We start from the raw sequence: 16506 nt of genomic DNA on the forward strand, positions 1-16506 counted from the left end.
CACTACATACCAACCACGTTGTCTACGTTGCAGTGACGTTATAGTTTACATGAATTCAACGTAAATCTGCACACTTGACTATACACACCACTACTCACATCATACAGAGAACATCACACTCACCATCCATGCTTACACAAAGTGCATACTCATTCTACTGTCCATCCTTTCAAACAACTGCCGTACCATGCACAATGCGTCCATACAAATGGGCAGCAGATTCACAGGAAGCGATGCGTTTTTCCCGCAGCTGCGGTAGTGAGGACAGGGGCGACTTCGACTCAAGCGGCATCTATTCACCATCATCATTCATTATCACCCTCATCATCATCCAAATATCTCATTTCCAGACAGCCAATACAAGTCAGAAATTACAAACAGTAGAGCCAGGTGATGTTTTATGTTTCAGCCCAGTGTCTTGTCACTTGTCCCACCTTGCAGCACACCATCACACCAGTTACCACTAAATGAAAGGATACTAAAAGAACTGTTCAAATAATGTAACAAATTTTACACTAAACATTTATTTTAATACCACATTAATAGTTTATCAGAGACAACACTTTCAAACTCAATGGTTGAAAGGTTACAATCTCTGATACTCAATAAATACAATAATTAACATCTTAAAAATTATACAATATCTTTACTCTAAATATTATATCAAGCACCGGAAAGTTGTTAACAAAGAAAACTATTAAAAATTATATATACATAACATTTTGTTATAAAACCATCTGTAATCTAGAGAGCCTAACACAATGAAAGTAAGGTATAAATAGTAGGACAGATCGCTGGGTGTGGCCACAACCAACAGTCACTGAAAGGCTGTCGTCTCTCAGTGCCACCCATGATTACTGATAGCCTGGTCCTCAATATCACAATTTTTAAGGTGTCCAGGGTATTACAAGAATACTGAATGATAAAACATACCAAAAAGAACCACAATTTTATTTTATCTCTTTTTATACCCTTAAATCAACAATGAAAAAGAGAGGTAGAAAAATGAATGAGTTTGACAAAGGTAATGATTTCAGGATGTTGCTAAAAATGGAGATAATATATATGGCGACGCCACTGTGGAACTCAGATCAGCCAACCCACCACTAGGGCATCATCTGCGGCTCCCCTGGTGTGACAACCTCAGGTGGCGGAGTAGGAGGAGGTGTTTGTGTCTCTGGAAAAAAAGAGTTCGCATTGAAAAACTGCTAGAGGAACACAATAGAGGGAAGATGGGGAGATGGGAAGTGAGGTGACCATGAGAATAATTGAAAAGGTGATGGGAATTATAGTTTAAAATGAGAATGGGAACTGAGATGACTTAGGGAACAATTAAACAGGGGATGATGGGAATTGTAGTTTAAAATGAGAAGAGGTGATAGAAATTGAGATGACGAATAGAATAACAGAACAGGTGGTGATGGAAATAACAGTTTAAAATGAAATACACCCAAGAAATTAAATGGAAAGAGATGATAGGAAAAGAGATGATCACAGGATTAATTTAACTAGATGACAGGAATGGTAGTTTAAATTAAATAATCCCCGAAGAAATGAAAGGGAAAGAGGTGATAGGATGTGAGGTGACATGAAAAAAAAAAAAAAAAATCTGAAAAAATCTTAAGAGGTGAATGAGACCCCAATACTCACCCTCTGGCTTGGGCTTGACGGGGGGCTCTAAGCGATGGGCCACACCACCGCCCCGGGAGTCTGACCAGGAAGTGAGGGCGTCCTTGTCCTTGGTGATGCCGTTGACACCAGCGTAGGGCGGGTACAGGATGCGCAGTGTGTTGTTCTGCGCCTCAAGGTAGTTCCTCACGTCGCCAGGTAACGGAGCAACCTCATCACTCCGCAGGTCTAGGGTGGCAGTGAGGTGTTGTGGTGAGTGTGGTCTTGTGGTTGAGTGTTGGTGGTGAGTGGTGTTGATGGTGATGTGGTGAGTGTGGGTGGTGGTGTAAGTGTTGATGTGTTGATGGTGGTGTGTTGTGGTGAGTTTTGGTGGTGGTGTGGTGAGTGTTGGTGGTGATGTGGTGATGTGTTGGTGGTGTTGTGGTGAGTGTTGCTGATGTGGTGATGTGTTAGTGGTGATGTGTTGGTGGTGTTGTGGTGAGTGTTACTAGTGATGTGGTGATGTGTTAGTGGTGTTGTGGTCATGTGTTGGTGGTGGTGTGGTGAGTGTTGCTGGTGATGTGGTGTTAGTGGTGTTGTGGTGAGTGTTGGTGATATGGCTCAATTGTCTTTCTATGATTTTTATTAATTCTTTTATGGCAACAAGCAACAAAAATGGCTGAACAAAAAGGCCCACTTAGATGCCAGTTCCCAAGCAGGTCTGAGAGGGTTAGCCAAATGAATGGTTTTGAAACCTCCCTCCTTCTCAAATGAGTTCAGGTCACTTGGTATAGCTCATTTATTTTTCTATGATGTTTTTTTTACTGGATTACAGAATGTTTATCTCTATCTATCTATCTACATACCGGGCTGGCATTCTAACACACTGCGGCCAAGATAAAGCACCACGCACTCTTTAGTCATTCTATAATACTTTCTGTACGTTTTGTTTCACCGCAAGACATTTTTTTCCCATGACCAGCTATAATTTTTCAGTTACGTTTACTATAATTTTTTCAGCCATTCAGTAGCTGAGCAACAGCAAAAACAACATTGAATTCTTTTCTTTCTATCTATGAACAATGATTTTTGAAGTAATTAATTAAATAGACTTTCATTTCCCCCTATTTTTTTTTGTATGCTCAGCAAGTCTTGTTAAAAATCTAATGAATGAATAAACAAAAACACCAAGACATTGCCACTCACCGTCCACCAGCACCAGGTTGTTGTCTGCGCTGACCGTCACTCTGCGCTGCTTGATGGCGTCAATCAGCGGCCGGTCCCTGAAGATGAGCTGCCCCACCACCTGCACCGCCGCCCCCACCTCTGGACTGGACAATACCACCCTCGGCCCACAGATCTACCAACACACACACACACACACGCACACACACACACACAAAGAAATAAGTTGTACTGTTTTATAAGTAGATACATAAAGGTTAGTCTATTTTTTTTCACTTTTTACTCCCCTTCCTTCACATTACTTCACTGACTCTTTAATTAAAAAGATTCTTCTCATCACACATAACCAAACCCACACAACCAACTCATTTCTAACCCACTAAATCTTTTCCTTCCCTTCACTATTCCCTTCCTTCTTTCACATCTTCCTCCACTCACTCTATAAATTTCATCACTTTACTCATAATCTAACCCAACCTAACTTATTTCTAACCCACCAAACTTTCCTTCCCTTGACTTCACTCTTACCCTCCTCCTTCTTCAGATCTCCTTCTATCCAGACTCTTTAAAAATTCCATCATCACCACACATATAACTAAACCTACACAAAAAACTAATTTCTAATCTAACAAACCTTCAACCCCTTTCACTCATGCTGACATTCCTTCACATCTTCCACTCAGACTAACATAACCTACCCTAACCTAACCAAACCTAACTTAACCTAACCCATTAAATCATCCCTTACCTACACTTTTACCTTCCTTCCTTTACACTTTCCTCCACTTAAACCCATAAAAGCTTCCTTACACCACAAATAATCTAACCTAACCTAATCTAACTGACCAAACCTTCCCAAACACACACAGACACATATAGACACTCACCCGGTTCATATCGGTGATGACCACTGGGGTGTAGGAGGTGACAGGCCTGCTTGGGACATACCCTGCTCCTGCTGTGGCCCTCAGGTTGCTCAGGTGGTTGTTGAAGAGAATGCCGTGTCGAGTCATGTAGCGTGAACCAAAGTGTGTGCCCAGGCCTCTGTTGTTGGAATACAAGTTCATGATGGGTAGCTTACAAAAGTACTATGGAACTGCCCCTATGACTTAACCAGTTCCATTCTTTTTTTTTTCTTGGTACCCTCTCGAATAAAAAAACAGCAGCTGAAGTACTTTTGTTGGTAAGCTAGCAAACAAAAGTGATGATTGTGAAAATGGTGCTGTGTGTATATGGGAGCTTTGGGAGGGAGTGGGTATTGTTTGAGTGTTTTCAGCTACAAGTGTGTGTGTGTGTGTGTCTGTGTTGAGAGGTGATGGTAGTGGTGGTGATGGTAATAATTAGTAATTATTGTTGTTGTTGTTTCCATTATTGTTGTAGTAGTAGTAGTAGTTGTAGTTGTAGTTATAGTTATAGTTGTTTAGGTGTTTAAGGAAGTAAATGAAATGGCAATGTTGTAGCTTATTTGGTGGTTAGAACAGCAATACTAGGAAAAACAGTAATAACAGAAGCATTAACAAGAGAAATAACAACACAATAAAACAACAAATCAGTAACAACAACAATAATAACAACAACAACAACAACAACAGCAGCAGCAGGAGCACTCACACAACAGTAGCCACATATTGGTCAAAGGTGTCCATCACAGAGACAGGGGAGCCAGCCTGTTCAGGGAGTTGTCGGGGCAGCGGGGTGTCTGTCTCCCCATCAAACTCAGCATCCAATTCCTCCGTCTCAAGCTCTGTCCTGTTCGTCAGCCCTGCCTCCACGCCCAACCCTGCAAGCAAAAAGTCATGTCCGTTTTCTCATAATCCTCGGCAAGACTGTTCTGTTTGTCTATTTTTCCATAATCCTGTCATGGCTCTGTTCTGTTTACTAACCCTGTGTTCATGCCAGACTCAGGATACAAAAATTATACTGTTTTTCCATAGTTCATAGATATTCAGTTCCCATAAAGAGGGTGTTGTGTGAGTATACAAGATATGATAGTTTTCATCTCATCAACTCCCCTCCTCTGACTGATTGTCTTCAGCCTCTCTCTCACCGCCAGAATGTTGCATCCCTTACCATCTTTTATCACTATTTTCATGCTAACTGCTCTTCCAATTTTGCTAACTGCATGCCGACTGTCCTCCTGCAGCCTCGCTGCACAAGGCTTTCTTCTTCTTTTCACCCGTATTCTGTCCAACTCTCTAATGCAAGAGTTAACCAGTACTCTGGTTAACTCTGGAACTCCTTGCCTGCTTCTGTATTTCTATGACTACTTTTTTTAAGAGGGAGGTTTCAAGACATTTGTCTCAGACATTTGGCAAACTCTATCACTCTTTAAGGAAGCTAGCAATCAAGAGGGCCTTTTTTTATTTTTTGTCACCCTTGACCAACTTCCCCTCTTCCATAAAAAAAAAAGTTGAAAATACAAACATATGCTATTTTCTGCTTTAACATTTCTCAGGATAAGATAAATAAAGTAATAGTACGTTTAAGATACTCTATAAACAAATGCTGTCTTGCTTTGACTTGCCTTGGGATATGATAGAAGAAACTTTGTTGAACCTTATTAAGAACAAAGTGGCAGACCTACCGAGGTGGATGAGGTAGGCATAGCTGGTGCGGATGGCCTGGATGAAGGTGTGGTAGAGGTGGTGCTGGGGCGTGGTGGTGGTGATGTTGGCGTGCTTGAGGAGGTGCAGGGCGGCCAGCAGCTGTGCCCCCCCTGAGAAGGCTGGAGAGGTGTGGATGGTGTGGTTTCTCAGGGTCATTTGTACACTGGGCCACTCTTGCACCTGGGCACAGATAAGATGTGGGGATGGCTGTCATGTCTTTTTTTTACTTAGTATGGAAAACTGGCCATGTTATAATAAAATGCCCTAAATATTACCACTCTTCACACTTTTGTATCTTGATTTGTTTGACGTAAGTATTGTTTGAGTTAATTATACTGCTACTGACATGAAATTAAATGGGAAAATGCAGACGTTAAATGAAAATGATGACAATGATAACTTATTGACATGAAACTAAAGGCGGCGTCACACTAGCACTTTTTCCGTCGTCTCAGGCGATTTCCGTCGTTTTTTTACTCTTCTGTCAACTCTTTTCGTCGTCTTTAGTCAGACGGAACGCATCGTTTTCGTCTAGTGCCAATTTTTAGTCAAAATAAGAATTATGGCTTCTAATCAACACTTTTATTAGAAAAATATTTTTTTTGTTAAATGGAAGAATGCTATTATCATAAGAAATTTAGATGAGTTGATGAAAATATATTTGTATACATATTTTTTTTTTCTTCTAGCCTAGCAATGAAAAGTTCCTCAGTTGTTTGTGTACATTTCCAGGGGAGTGTGAATGTGCGACGCTTTTGAATATTTCCAAGGCAACTTCCAAGTAGCTAGCCAAGATGAGCAGTAGACAAAACACACTGACGAATTTCTCATAGAGAGCATTAGAGGTCACCGTTGCCTTTGGGATCACAGAACAGCTGATTACATTATAAGGTGCAAAAAAGCCGCGGCTTGCCAGGGTGAATGAGAAGCCATGTTTGTTTACAATCGACAAGCGCAGCAAAGGCGGAAGCAAGCTTGTGTGTGACGGCCACCGTCTGCAAAAGTTGACAGTCGTCAGAAAATTGACAGAAAAAGAAGACGGAAAAGTGCTAGTGTGACGCCGCCTTAACATATAATTGATAAAGACAATAAACTAACTGCCTGTCACTCTAGATCTTACATACATTACAATAAAATGCCCTTAAATTACAACTCAGCTCACTTTTATCTATTTGACCTAAGCCTTGTCAGAGAAGAGAGAGTGAAGCAAGCACCTGATATGCCCTGAAGTCCCTGGCCTGGATCTCAGCGCCCTCAGCCTGCATAGCGTTGATGTTGTCGTGATCAAAGTCCAGATTGTAGAAAGCTGCAAGGGGAACACAGAGGCCAGGATCACCAGTAGGTTCACCATACTACTACTACTACTACTACTATTACTACTACTACAACAATTACTACTATTATTATGATGATGATCACCACCACCACCACCACTACCACAACAGCCACTAATGACAGTAAGGCACATTAATGCATTTCAGAAACCACAAAGCAATTCTAAACTCACTGGTCTTAATAATCATATGGTTCTCACACACACACATACAGTTTTAGATGTGACCAAAATTTAGAGTTTTTCCAATATTTTTAATAGCCACAGCACACACACACACACACACACATTTACACATAGTTGTAGATGTGGCAAGAATACATAAGCATTTTTCCCATGTTTTTTTAGTTACCCTACATTTCCCAATTTAGTGTAGTGCTATGCCTTCAGAAGAAAGCAATAGTAAAACCTTAAGCAGGTCCTGCACTCCTGCTTCCACAACATGGAGAAAGAAAAAATGTGCTATTCACCTCTTCACAAAAAGGACATAAATACACAAATACTAAATAATAAATACACAAATACTAAATACAAATCAACAAAAATACAAACAAATATACACAAGGCTGCTACATCACTCACTGTTTGCCCCTTGCACTGCCACAATGTCCAGGAGTTCAGCAAAGTTCTCCCTCTGAATGAAGTCTCCTTTCTTGAGCATGTGGCCCTTTGGAAAGAAGAAATGCTCAAAGAGTGTGTCACCACTTGACTTGGTGATGTTCAGCTTCTTTATGGCATCTTCAAGCTGAGCCGACACATTGAAGCCTCGTCTGTTGGATGGAGAGACCTAATAAACCTCCAAGTGTGACAGAGGAGGAAAGGAATAAGTAGTCAACACAGATTTTGGTGAGTGAAATGAAGGGTTCTTTGTGATGTAAAAAAAAAAAAAAAAAAAAAAAAAAAAAAGATACATTATGACAGGACACTCAAAAGATGATCAGTATTCACACAGATTTTGATGAGTGAAATGAAGACTTCCTTGTGGTGTAAAAAAAGGAGTAATAGGTTATGTCAGGACACTCACACCCAATCATTATCCACAGTCACCATTAGACACCATGACAACACAGCCTGACAGCACTGCCAACACCATGACAAAACAGCCTGACACCACTGCCAACACCATAACACAGCCTGACACCACTGCCAACACCATAACACAGGCCCATATTCTGAAACACTTCCACACCGCACCTTCACTATTTTCAAGGGCCTCTAGTTGAAGTGATGCAGGTTTTTAAGCATGTTCCTGTGATTCCAGTGACATGTTATGAAATTTTTTGCATTACTACAGGACAAATACTCTTTAGAACCTGGCCAATCGTCTCTATAGTCTTTGAAAATGGTCGCAGTGAGATAGGGAAGTGTTTCTGAATATGGTGCATAGCCTGATACCGCTGAACACCATGACAACACAGCCTGACACCACTGACACCCCCATGACACAGCCTGAAACCCCCATGACAACACAGCCAAACACCATGACACGGCCTGACACCACTGCCAACACCATGACAGCCTGAAGATCCCATGACAACCTAACACATGTACCAAGTGCCTCACCGTGCAATGTCAATGCTTGGGTTGATCAGCTTCTCCCAGGGCAGCTTGCCAAACTTGCGGTGTGCATGCTCCAGGCCCCGCAGCAGCCCCGGCACCCCAACACTCCTGGCCTCTGTGGGGACCAATGCTTTCAAGTCAACAATACCAATTTATCATCTTTATCTTCTTAGGTATCTATTATTTCTCTCTCTCTCTCTCTCTCTCTCTCTCTCTCTCTCTCTCTCTCTCTCTCTCTCTCTCTCTCTCTCTCTCTCTCTCTCTCTCTCACAAACAAACTCTACTTCCAATTTTTTTTTTCTTGGATACGTTCTACATTTTTTTTCTTCCTTTGAGACACACTAAATTCTCACCTCTTCCTCAGACACATGTTATGCTAAATATAGAGAGGTTTCTTCATCAGATATGCACTAAAACACCTTTCCTTCTTCATCAGACACACTAAAACCTTTCCTTTCTTTAACACACACACTTTCTTCCTTCCTAAAACATATGATACCTTTTCTTCTTTTCTCACACACACACACACACACACACACACACACACACACACATACAAAATACCTTTCTTTCTTCCTCATAGACGCACACAATACCTTCTTCCTTCTTCAAACACACACAAATCACCTTTCTATCTTCCTCACACACACACACACACACACACACACACACACACACACACACACACACTACCTTTCTTCCTTCCTTACACACAGAAAACAGCTTTCTTCATTTCTCATACACACATACAATACCTTTCTTTCTTCCATACACACACTATCTATCTTCCTCCTAAAAACAGACCATCTAGACACAAACTAAATATTACAAGCAACACCTGAATCACACCCTACCTACACCTCTCCCAACACACACACACACATTGCAGGACACTTTCACACTCAGGCACTGTAGATAAGAGTAGCAGCATGGAGGGGTGGAAGGAGGGAGGCTCTGGGTTACCTGTGGGTCCCGGCGGAGGGTTCTGGTGGTTGTAGGCACTAGGGACGGCACTCTGGAAGTCTATGATGGTGGTGGTGTTCATCTTGTGGTCATGTACCAGCATCACACCACTCCTAGGAAATAGAACGTCAAATACAGACATACAAATGAACATTCAAATTAAAGAACATTAATACACACTAACATATAGACAAACAAGCAAGTGAACTAACTTGTAAATAAACACACACACACACTCAAACAGTCACAAAAACATGCAAACAAATATATGAACGAATTATGGTAATTCAGGTACACTCTGGAACTCCCTGTCTGCTTCTGTATTTCCATCTTTCTATGACGTGAATTTGTTTAAAAGAAAGGTTTCAAGACATTTATCCCATTCTTGTGGCTTACTCTCTTGAACCTGCATGGGAATTGGCATCTTAGTGGGGGTTTTTTCTCTTTTTCTTTTTTCAATTCTTTTTGTTACCATAGGTTAATTTTCCCTTCTTACATATAAAAAAAAAAAACCAGGCACAACAAACAACCAAATTAACAAACTTAATTACTAATACATACACATTTACACACACACTCACCCGCCCGGCCCTACAGTGTGCGGGTGGACCACCATGAGACACACCACCGAGGCGACGGCCACATCCACCGCACTACCACCGCCCGCCAGAATGGACGCCCCCACACGGCTGCACTCTTCCTCATCTGTGGCCACCGCGCCATGGGCCATCACCTGCAGGAGTGGATCAAGGGAGGTTTATTGTTATTTCTTCCTTTTTCTTAATCATGTTTTATTTACTCTTCTTGCACATAAGGAAAAAACTCACTATTTTGCTTGTTTTTTGTTTAATTTTATCTTGCACATAAGAGAAAACTCAATCCATCTTTCTTCATAATTTTTTTCTTTTAAAAACACAAAAATAAATAACAAAATAAAAACAAAATAAAAAATAAACAAATAAAATAACACAAAACAGATAACAAAAAATTAAAAAAATGAATAAAATAAAGTAACAACAAATAACAAAAACAACAAAGTAAATAACACAAACTAAAAACAACATAATTAACAATAAAAAAAAATAAAGAACACAAAACAAAATAAAATAAAAACACAAACAAACACATAAATAAAACACAAAATAAAAATAAAATAAATCTTTGACATAACCCCCGAAACTACAACCTTCCCCATCATCACCTCAGGACTCCCGTAGTAGATCTGAATGATGAGGGCGACAGTGATGGCGATGGTGAGGATGAAGAAGCAGGTGGAGATGATAGTGAAGCCATCGCCGCCCCCATGACAGCAGTGACGCTTCTTGGGGGAGTAGAGGGGGTGAGGCCGCAGCACAGACTCCTCTACAGGGGGGGTAGAGAGGAGTTGCTATTACTATCATTTTCATTATCATCATCATATACCGTTACTTTCAATTTAGCACTGGAATAAGAGACGATTCATTACCTTAACCCCTTCAGTGACATGACAAGTTTCCATACTCATTCTGCTTACTATTTGGTGATTTTATAAAGCTTTAGAAACTCATGTGGGGATTTAAAATAGTGAATTAATACTGTGCCCATCTTCTGACCTCCATAGATCCTTCCTAATGTCAATAAAATGGTCCAATCGTACACAAATCTCAAGATAAAAAATAAGTCTCAGTACTGAAGGAGTTAAAATAGTGAAGACTGTGCCCATTAATCTTCTGACCTTCATAGATCCTTCCTAATGTCAACAAAATGGCCTACTCGTACACAAAACTCGAGGTAAAAAATGTCTCAGTACTAAATGGGTTAAAATAGTAAAGACTGTTGCTACTAAACTTCTGACACCCATAGACCCTTCCTAAAGTCAATAAAATGGTCTAATCGTACACAAAACTCAAGGTAACGTGTCTCAATAATAAAAGTGGGTACTTGAAGCTTGGTAACTGTTATAAGGATAGTGTGGTATGTAGCAGTGGTGGTACTGTAATATGGTGAGTTACATTGAGCTTAACTGTAAGAAAAACGTGGAGAGAGAGAGAGAGAGAGAGAGAGAGAGAGAGAGAGATAAAACAAACACAGCCACCGAAAGACCTGTTCATAATAATACCCAATAAAACCTCATATTTCTGCACCACCACCATCACCACCCCAGCCACACACACATGACGGGACAGGGCGGCATTACCTGTGTAGCCATGGGTGCCTGTGTGGTCTGTGAGGATCATGGGAACAGCCTGACACACGCAGAGATCTCAACACGGATATGATCAAGTGTCAGGAAACTCTTATGTCTTTTCAACAGCACCTCTATTTTCTTTTTCCTTTGCATTAGAGTTTACTCTATCAAAATAATTTCAAATGGTTCCAAAAAAATATGCTACATTACGTCAAACTGCCCACTTCCATATTTCTATCCCTGCCTTATAACTATATCAACATAAAACGAGCACATTACATACCTTGGTACTAATAATTCAGAAAAATAAATAAATGTACATACCCACCCACCCACCAACTCCCTCCCTCTTTTCATGCACCCAGCTGTGAAGAGCACATCACAGCACACACACTCCCGCCACTCACCACCACTCACTCCGCTACCCACCATCCCTCCTTCACCCCACACCGTACCATGACACACACCACCATGTCTCAAGGATCTCACTGCCACCACTATAACCACTGTACCACCATCTATACACTGAAAGACCAGACGAAACACACACACATACACACACACACGTGTGTGTGGTTAGAGCGCTGGCTTCACAAGCCAGAGGACCGGGGTTCGATTCCCCAGCCGGGTGGAGATATTTGGGTGTCTCTCCTTTCACGTGTAGCCCCTGTTCACCTAGCAGTGAGTAGATATGGGATGTAAATCGAGGAGTTGTGACCTTGTTGTCCCGGTGTGTTGTGTGGCGTGTGCCTGGTCTCAGGCCTATCCGAAGATCGGAAATAATGAGCTCTGAGCTCGTTCCGTAGGGTAACGTCTGGCTGTCTCGTCAGAGACTGCAGCAGATCAAACAGTGAAACACACACACACACGTACGTTCGCTAAAATTAATGTCATAGCCGTTTACGGAAAGGGGGATGCGTCAGCTGCCGTCACTTTTGATGATGTCTAATTAAATATGGATGGAGACATTTTTCACGGGCACAGGCACGCCCGCCCGCCCGCGCACATACACACACACACACACCACAGTATAGTGGTTAACAAACTCGGCTCACTACCGAGAAGGCCAGGGTTTAAATCCAAGGCGCGGTTAGGCAAACAGGCTAACCTCTTAATTGTGTAGCCCCTGTTCATCTAGCAGCAAGTAAGAGTGGCTGGGTGACCAAGAGACAACCGTGACTTTGAATACACAACATATCACCTTATGTCCATTGAAAAGGCAAACTCACTCACGTAAACACACACACACACACACCATCATCATCATCATGAATACAACGAAAGACAGGAATTACACACACACACACACAGCATCACCTTGTGTCCAATGAAAAACAGGCCAATTCACACAAGCACGCACGCACGCACGCACGCGCACACACACACACACACACACACACACACACACACACCATCATCATCATCTATACAACGAAAAAGAGGAATACCCACACACACACTGACCAGCAGGCAACCGAGGTGAATTACACACACACACACACACACACACACACACACACACACACACACACACCACCACCACCACCACATTATGTCCAATGAAAAACAGGCCAACTCACACAAACACGCACGCACAATCTCAGTCCTACCTGAAGATCAGTCTATGAGCTCTCGAGCTCGATCCATAATGGGGAAGGCTGGCTGGGTGACGAGTAGGCGACTGTGGTGAACACACACACACACACACACACACACACACACACGATATAACAGTAAATCATGGTACATACGGACGAAGAGAACCAGGAAGGGAAGGCATCTGTGGGAAGTTCCCGCCACCGTGACGTCACGGCCCGGCGGAGCTGGCGAATTGATGACGTCATGGCCCTGGCCTGGGCCGGCCCAACCTGGCGGGCTTATACGTTAACGTAAATAATTTTAAAAATGACCCCTCGAAAAAACGCCGCCAGACCCGAATGTTTTATATATTCTCACTTGGCAAATAATTTAACTTACATTTAAAATACAGAGAGCTTCCAAACCCCAGTAAATTTAAAGATTTTTTAAAAAAACTATAATTAAATTATTGGAACCTTGACCACCCATTAAAGAAATTAAATACCCACCCATTTTGACTTCAAAGGAATGAATCATACTTTAAAACATATGAACAGTCTTTTCCAACACTTTAGAGTGAGTTAGAGCCAGAAATTAACAAATCACAGGGGTACCAACAAAACTATTATTGGAACATAAACACTGTTAGAAAACAATTTTACTCTCCATTAATTCCATTGACTAGGAAGAAAAACACTTTAAAACACATCAACTATTTTTTGAAAACCATAAAAACTTGATCCTGGCTAAAACAAAAAAAATTCCTGGACGGTCCTGAAAATTTGGCGCCAAAATCCACCCTTATTTAGCACAAAAACAACGCCAACAACAACACAATGCGCCCTACACACACACGGAAAACACTGGAAACACAAAGAAATACCTGTCGAAAGCATCAAATCTTACTACTGACCCCAAATTAACTGTCCAAGAATTAAAGAAAATAATCCAGGATTCTGGCTGAGGAGGTGGACTAGGGCAGATATATCCAAGATGGCGGCGGGACTGTGAAGGGGTCGACCCCTCCCCCCTTTTGTACTGCGCTTAAATATTCACCAAACTTAAACCTGGTTATGGCGGGTGTATCTCAACAGCTGATATGAAAGCCTAGTGACGCGGCTGTATGTTGTGGCAAGACAGGCGCATAATAATGAATGATATTGCTGATATGAGGTATCCAGAATGGCGGCGATGGTCGATGGTGCCCCCCCCCCTCCACCTCATCTAAACCTTCACCAAATTCAAACCTGCCCACGGTAGCTGTGTCTGAACAATTGACATAATAGCCTACTGACGAGGCTGCATGTTGAGACAAGACAGGCCTATAATAGAGAGATAAGGCAAGTTATGTCGATAAACAAGGACGAGCCGAACGTCATCTCAATTGTTTTCTATCAATAATTATTCCATATCAATACAAACACCTAAATGATATGTAAATAACATCGAACACTCTCAAATAACGAACAATAAAGCTTAAACCAACTTGCCCAGACCTTTAAAAATGCCACGGGAGGCACCTTGTTTATCTGAGATCTGTCACTCAAGAGTGGAAAGGTGGTAAGGAAACCCAGCCTGGGTTTCCTTACCACCTTTCTACTCGTTTGCCCGACAACTACACAACTGTGTCACTCACTTTGATAACGTAGTCTTGCCTCAATGGTTGTTTTGCGGCTCTAATCCAATAAAAAACATGATTTGGAGACGTGGAAACACCAGTGCATTCTTATTTCGTCACTAGAACTTTGAAAATACTTGTGAAATCCCTACGTGTCACTTCAACCAGAGCCTTCTTTTGTGTAGAAATCTTGTCAGTCACTAGAATCGTAAAAACACTTAAAATTCAACCAGAGACTTTTCAATGTACGTAGTAGCTACTGAACCGCCACGTAGTTAGTCCACAAAAGACTGAAAAGAACTGAGCTCATGAGCTGCTGCACTGAGCCGAGAGAAGGGTCACCGCCCACCCGGTCACCGGCGGGCGAGTGACAAAGGCTTGCTGTCCGAGTAGCAACAGTTACCATATGACATTAACTAGATTATTATGAGAAAAAAGGAAGTTTGCCATCACAGTGATATTGATACTACTGCAAAGTAGGTGGCACAATTTATTTTGTACTTATATTCGTTGTAATAATAATTATATAACTAGGTATAAATTCAGTAATGTGAATCTTGCTGGGGTATTCACTGTTGGAAACGCTCGCATTAACTATTTAATTACATTCTGATCCGGAATGTTAGAGAGAGAGAGAGAGAGAGAGAGAGAGAGAGAGAGAGAGAGAGAGAGAGAGAGACTATCTAGCGATGGTCTTTTCAGGAGGAAGTCGTTTAGACTTCAGAGTATCGTTAGCATTGCTCAACACTTGTTACAATTAAACAATAATTTTGTAGTAACTATACTGGAACGCAATAATCAATTTGTAGTGTCCTCAACCTAAAGCCTAATCGCCTTTCTGGAACAGTAAATTAACGATGAGCAAGCTTAAATATGAGGACCAGAAATATTCGAACTATCAATTAATTTCCAAACTGAACTCTTGTAATAAAAGGCTGAAAACAAAATTATAAGGATCAGTAGACAGAAAAGCACCGTGCTCTGTATAAGGTCAACTTACTCGCTCTGACCTCATAAACGCTGGAAGATACTTCGTAATCAATCAGTCATAAAACCATCTGACTTATTCCAAGTCTCTAATCAAACAGCAACATGGGATTATAAATTTATGTTCTACCGGTTCTCTGCTATCGATTGATGAGCTATGGTAGATTTTTTATTTTATTATTATTATTTTCTTTTTTGTAATCAAATTGTATCTATAAGGAATTTTCTTCCTGATGCCGTTGTAAAACTTACTCGCTAGACAGTTTCAAATTTGCATTAGCCTACATAGTCAACTATCTGGTGTGCTGTATGATTTTCAGGACTAGACACTCAAATACTGCATGCTTATGGCACATCCTTCCAGTCCACATTCCGATCAGGTTGCACGACTTTTAACACTGATATTGATGGGTTGGCGTACACGTACGTGCCAGCAGTTTTTTTGCCCCACAGTAACTTTTTTTTTTTTTTTGTGAAATATTAAATACATGGCACATGAAGTGGTGAGTAACCATGAGAGTAGTCCACCCCGACCTCTCTCTCACCTGAAGGTCCGCCACCCAGACTGTGTTCATGAAAAAATACCAAAGCAAACTTTGTATCCTATGCCTGAAAGAAAAGTGCACTATTGCAAGGGCACAGAAGCAGGACGGCGGATATCAGGTTGCCAGATTGGTTTCTTTTTTGAGGCAAAATTAAAATAAAATAAAATAAAATAAATAAATAAAAAAAAAATCAAACATTTGGCCTATGAATATCGGTTTACTTTGAAATACTAAATCTGGCCTTTTTGAGCTTATTTCTTCAATACATGGCCTAACTATGCTGTTTTCTACTATTATTCTTATATTACAATGGTTATCCATGTAATTATTTACGTTTTCTCTTACTGGGATTGAAT

The 16506-nt window shown here is 41.2% G+C and overlaps 1 protein-coding gene across 2 annotated transcripts; it reads right to left on the reverse strand.

The window, feature by feature from the left end:
* Nucleotides 1-490: 490 nt before the first annotated feature.
* LOC123501928 (glutathione hydrolase 7-like) lies at nucleotides 491-14906 on the reverse strand. Of its 2 annotated transcripts, none has more exons than XM_045251022.1 (13): nucleotides 14637-14906; nucleotides 10457-10617; nucleotides 9837-9988; nucleotides 9256-9368; nucleotides 8296-8407; nucleotides 7315-7502; nucleotides 6614-6705; nucleotides 5378-5579; nucleotides 4405-4573; nucleotides 3681-3837; nucleotides 2815-2968; nucleotides 1651-1857; nucleotides 491-1177 (listed from the first exon to the last, which is right to left on the reverse strand). In XM_045251022.1, exons 3-13 carry the CDS (start codon nucleotides 9983-9985, stop codon nucleotides 1107-1109), a joined length of 1614 nt encoding a protein of 537 aa, XP_045106957.1. In that variant the 5' UTR covers nucleotides 9986-9988; nucleotides 10457-10617; nucleotides 14637-14906; the 3' UTR covers nucleotides 491-1106. The 2 variants fall into 2 exon arrangements, with proteins under 2 accessions (XP_045106957.1, XP_045106956.1); XM_045251021.1 differs by lacking the exon at nucleotides 14637-14906 and adding an exon at nucleotides 11432-11659.
* Nucleotides 14907-16506: the final 1600 nt, after the last annotated feature.

This window comes from Portunus trituberculatus, chromosome 10, assembly GCF_017591435.1.
Source record: "Portunus trituberculatus isolate SZX2019 chromosome 10, ASM1759143v1, whole genome shotgun sequence".
Taxonomy (NCBI): domain Eukaryota; kingdom Metazoa; phylum Arthropoda; class Malacostraca; order Decapoda; family Portunidae; genus Portunus; species Portunus trituberculatus.

Coding starts and splice junctions, on each gene's coding strand:
- LOC123501928 (XM_045251021.1), bottom strand. CDS start 11,471: ATGATCCTCACAGACCACACAGGCACCCATGGCTACACAG. Junction 10,618..11,431: donor AGGCACCCATGGCTACACAG/GTAATGCCGCCC, acceptor CCCCCCCTGTAG/AGGAGTCTGTGCTGCGGCCT. Junction 1,178..1,650: donor CGTCAAGCCCAAGCCAGAGG/GTGAGTATTGGG, acceptor CTTTTTTTCCAG/AGACACAAACACCTCCTCCT.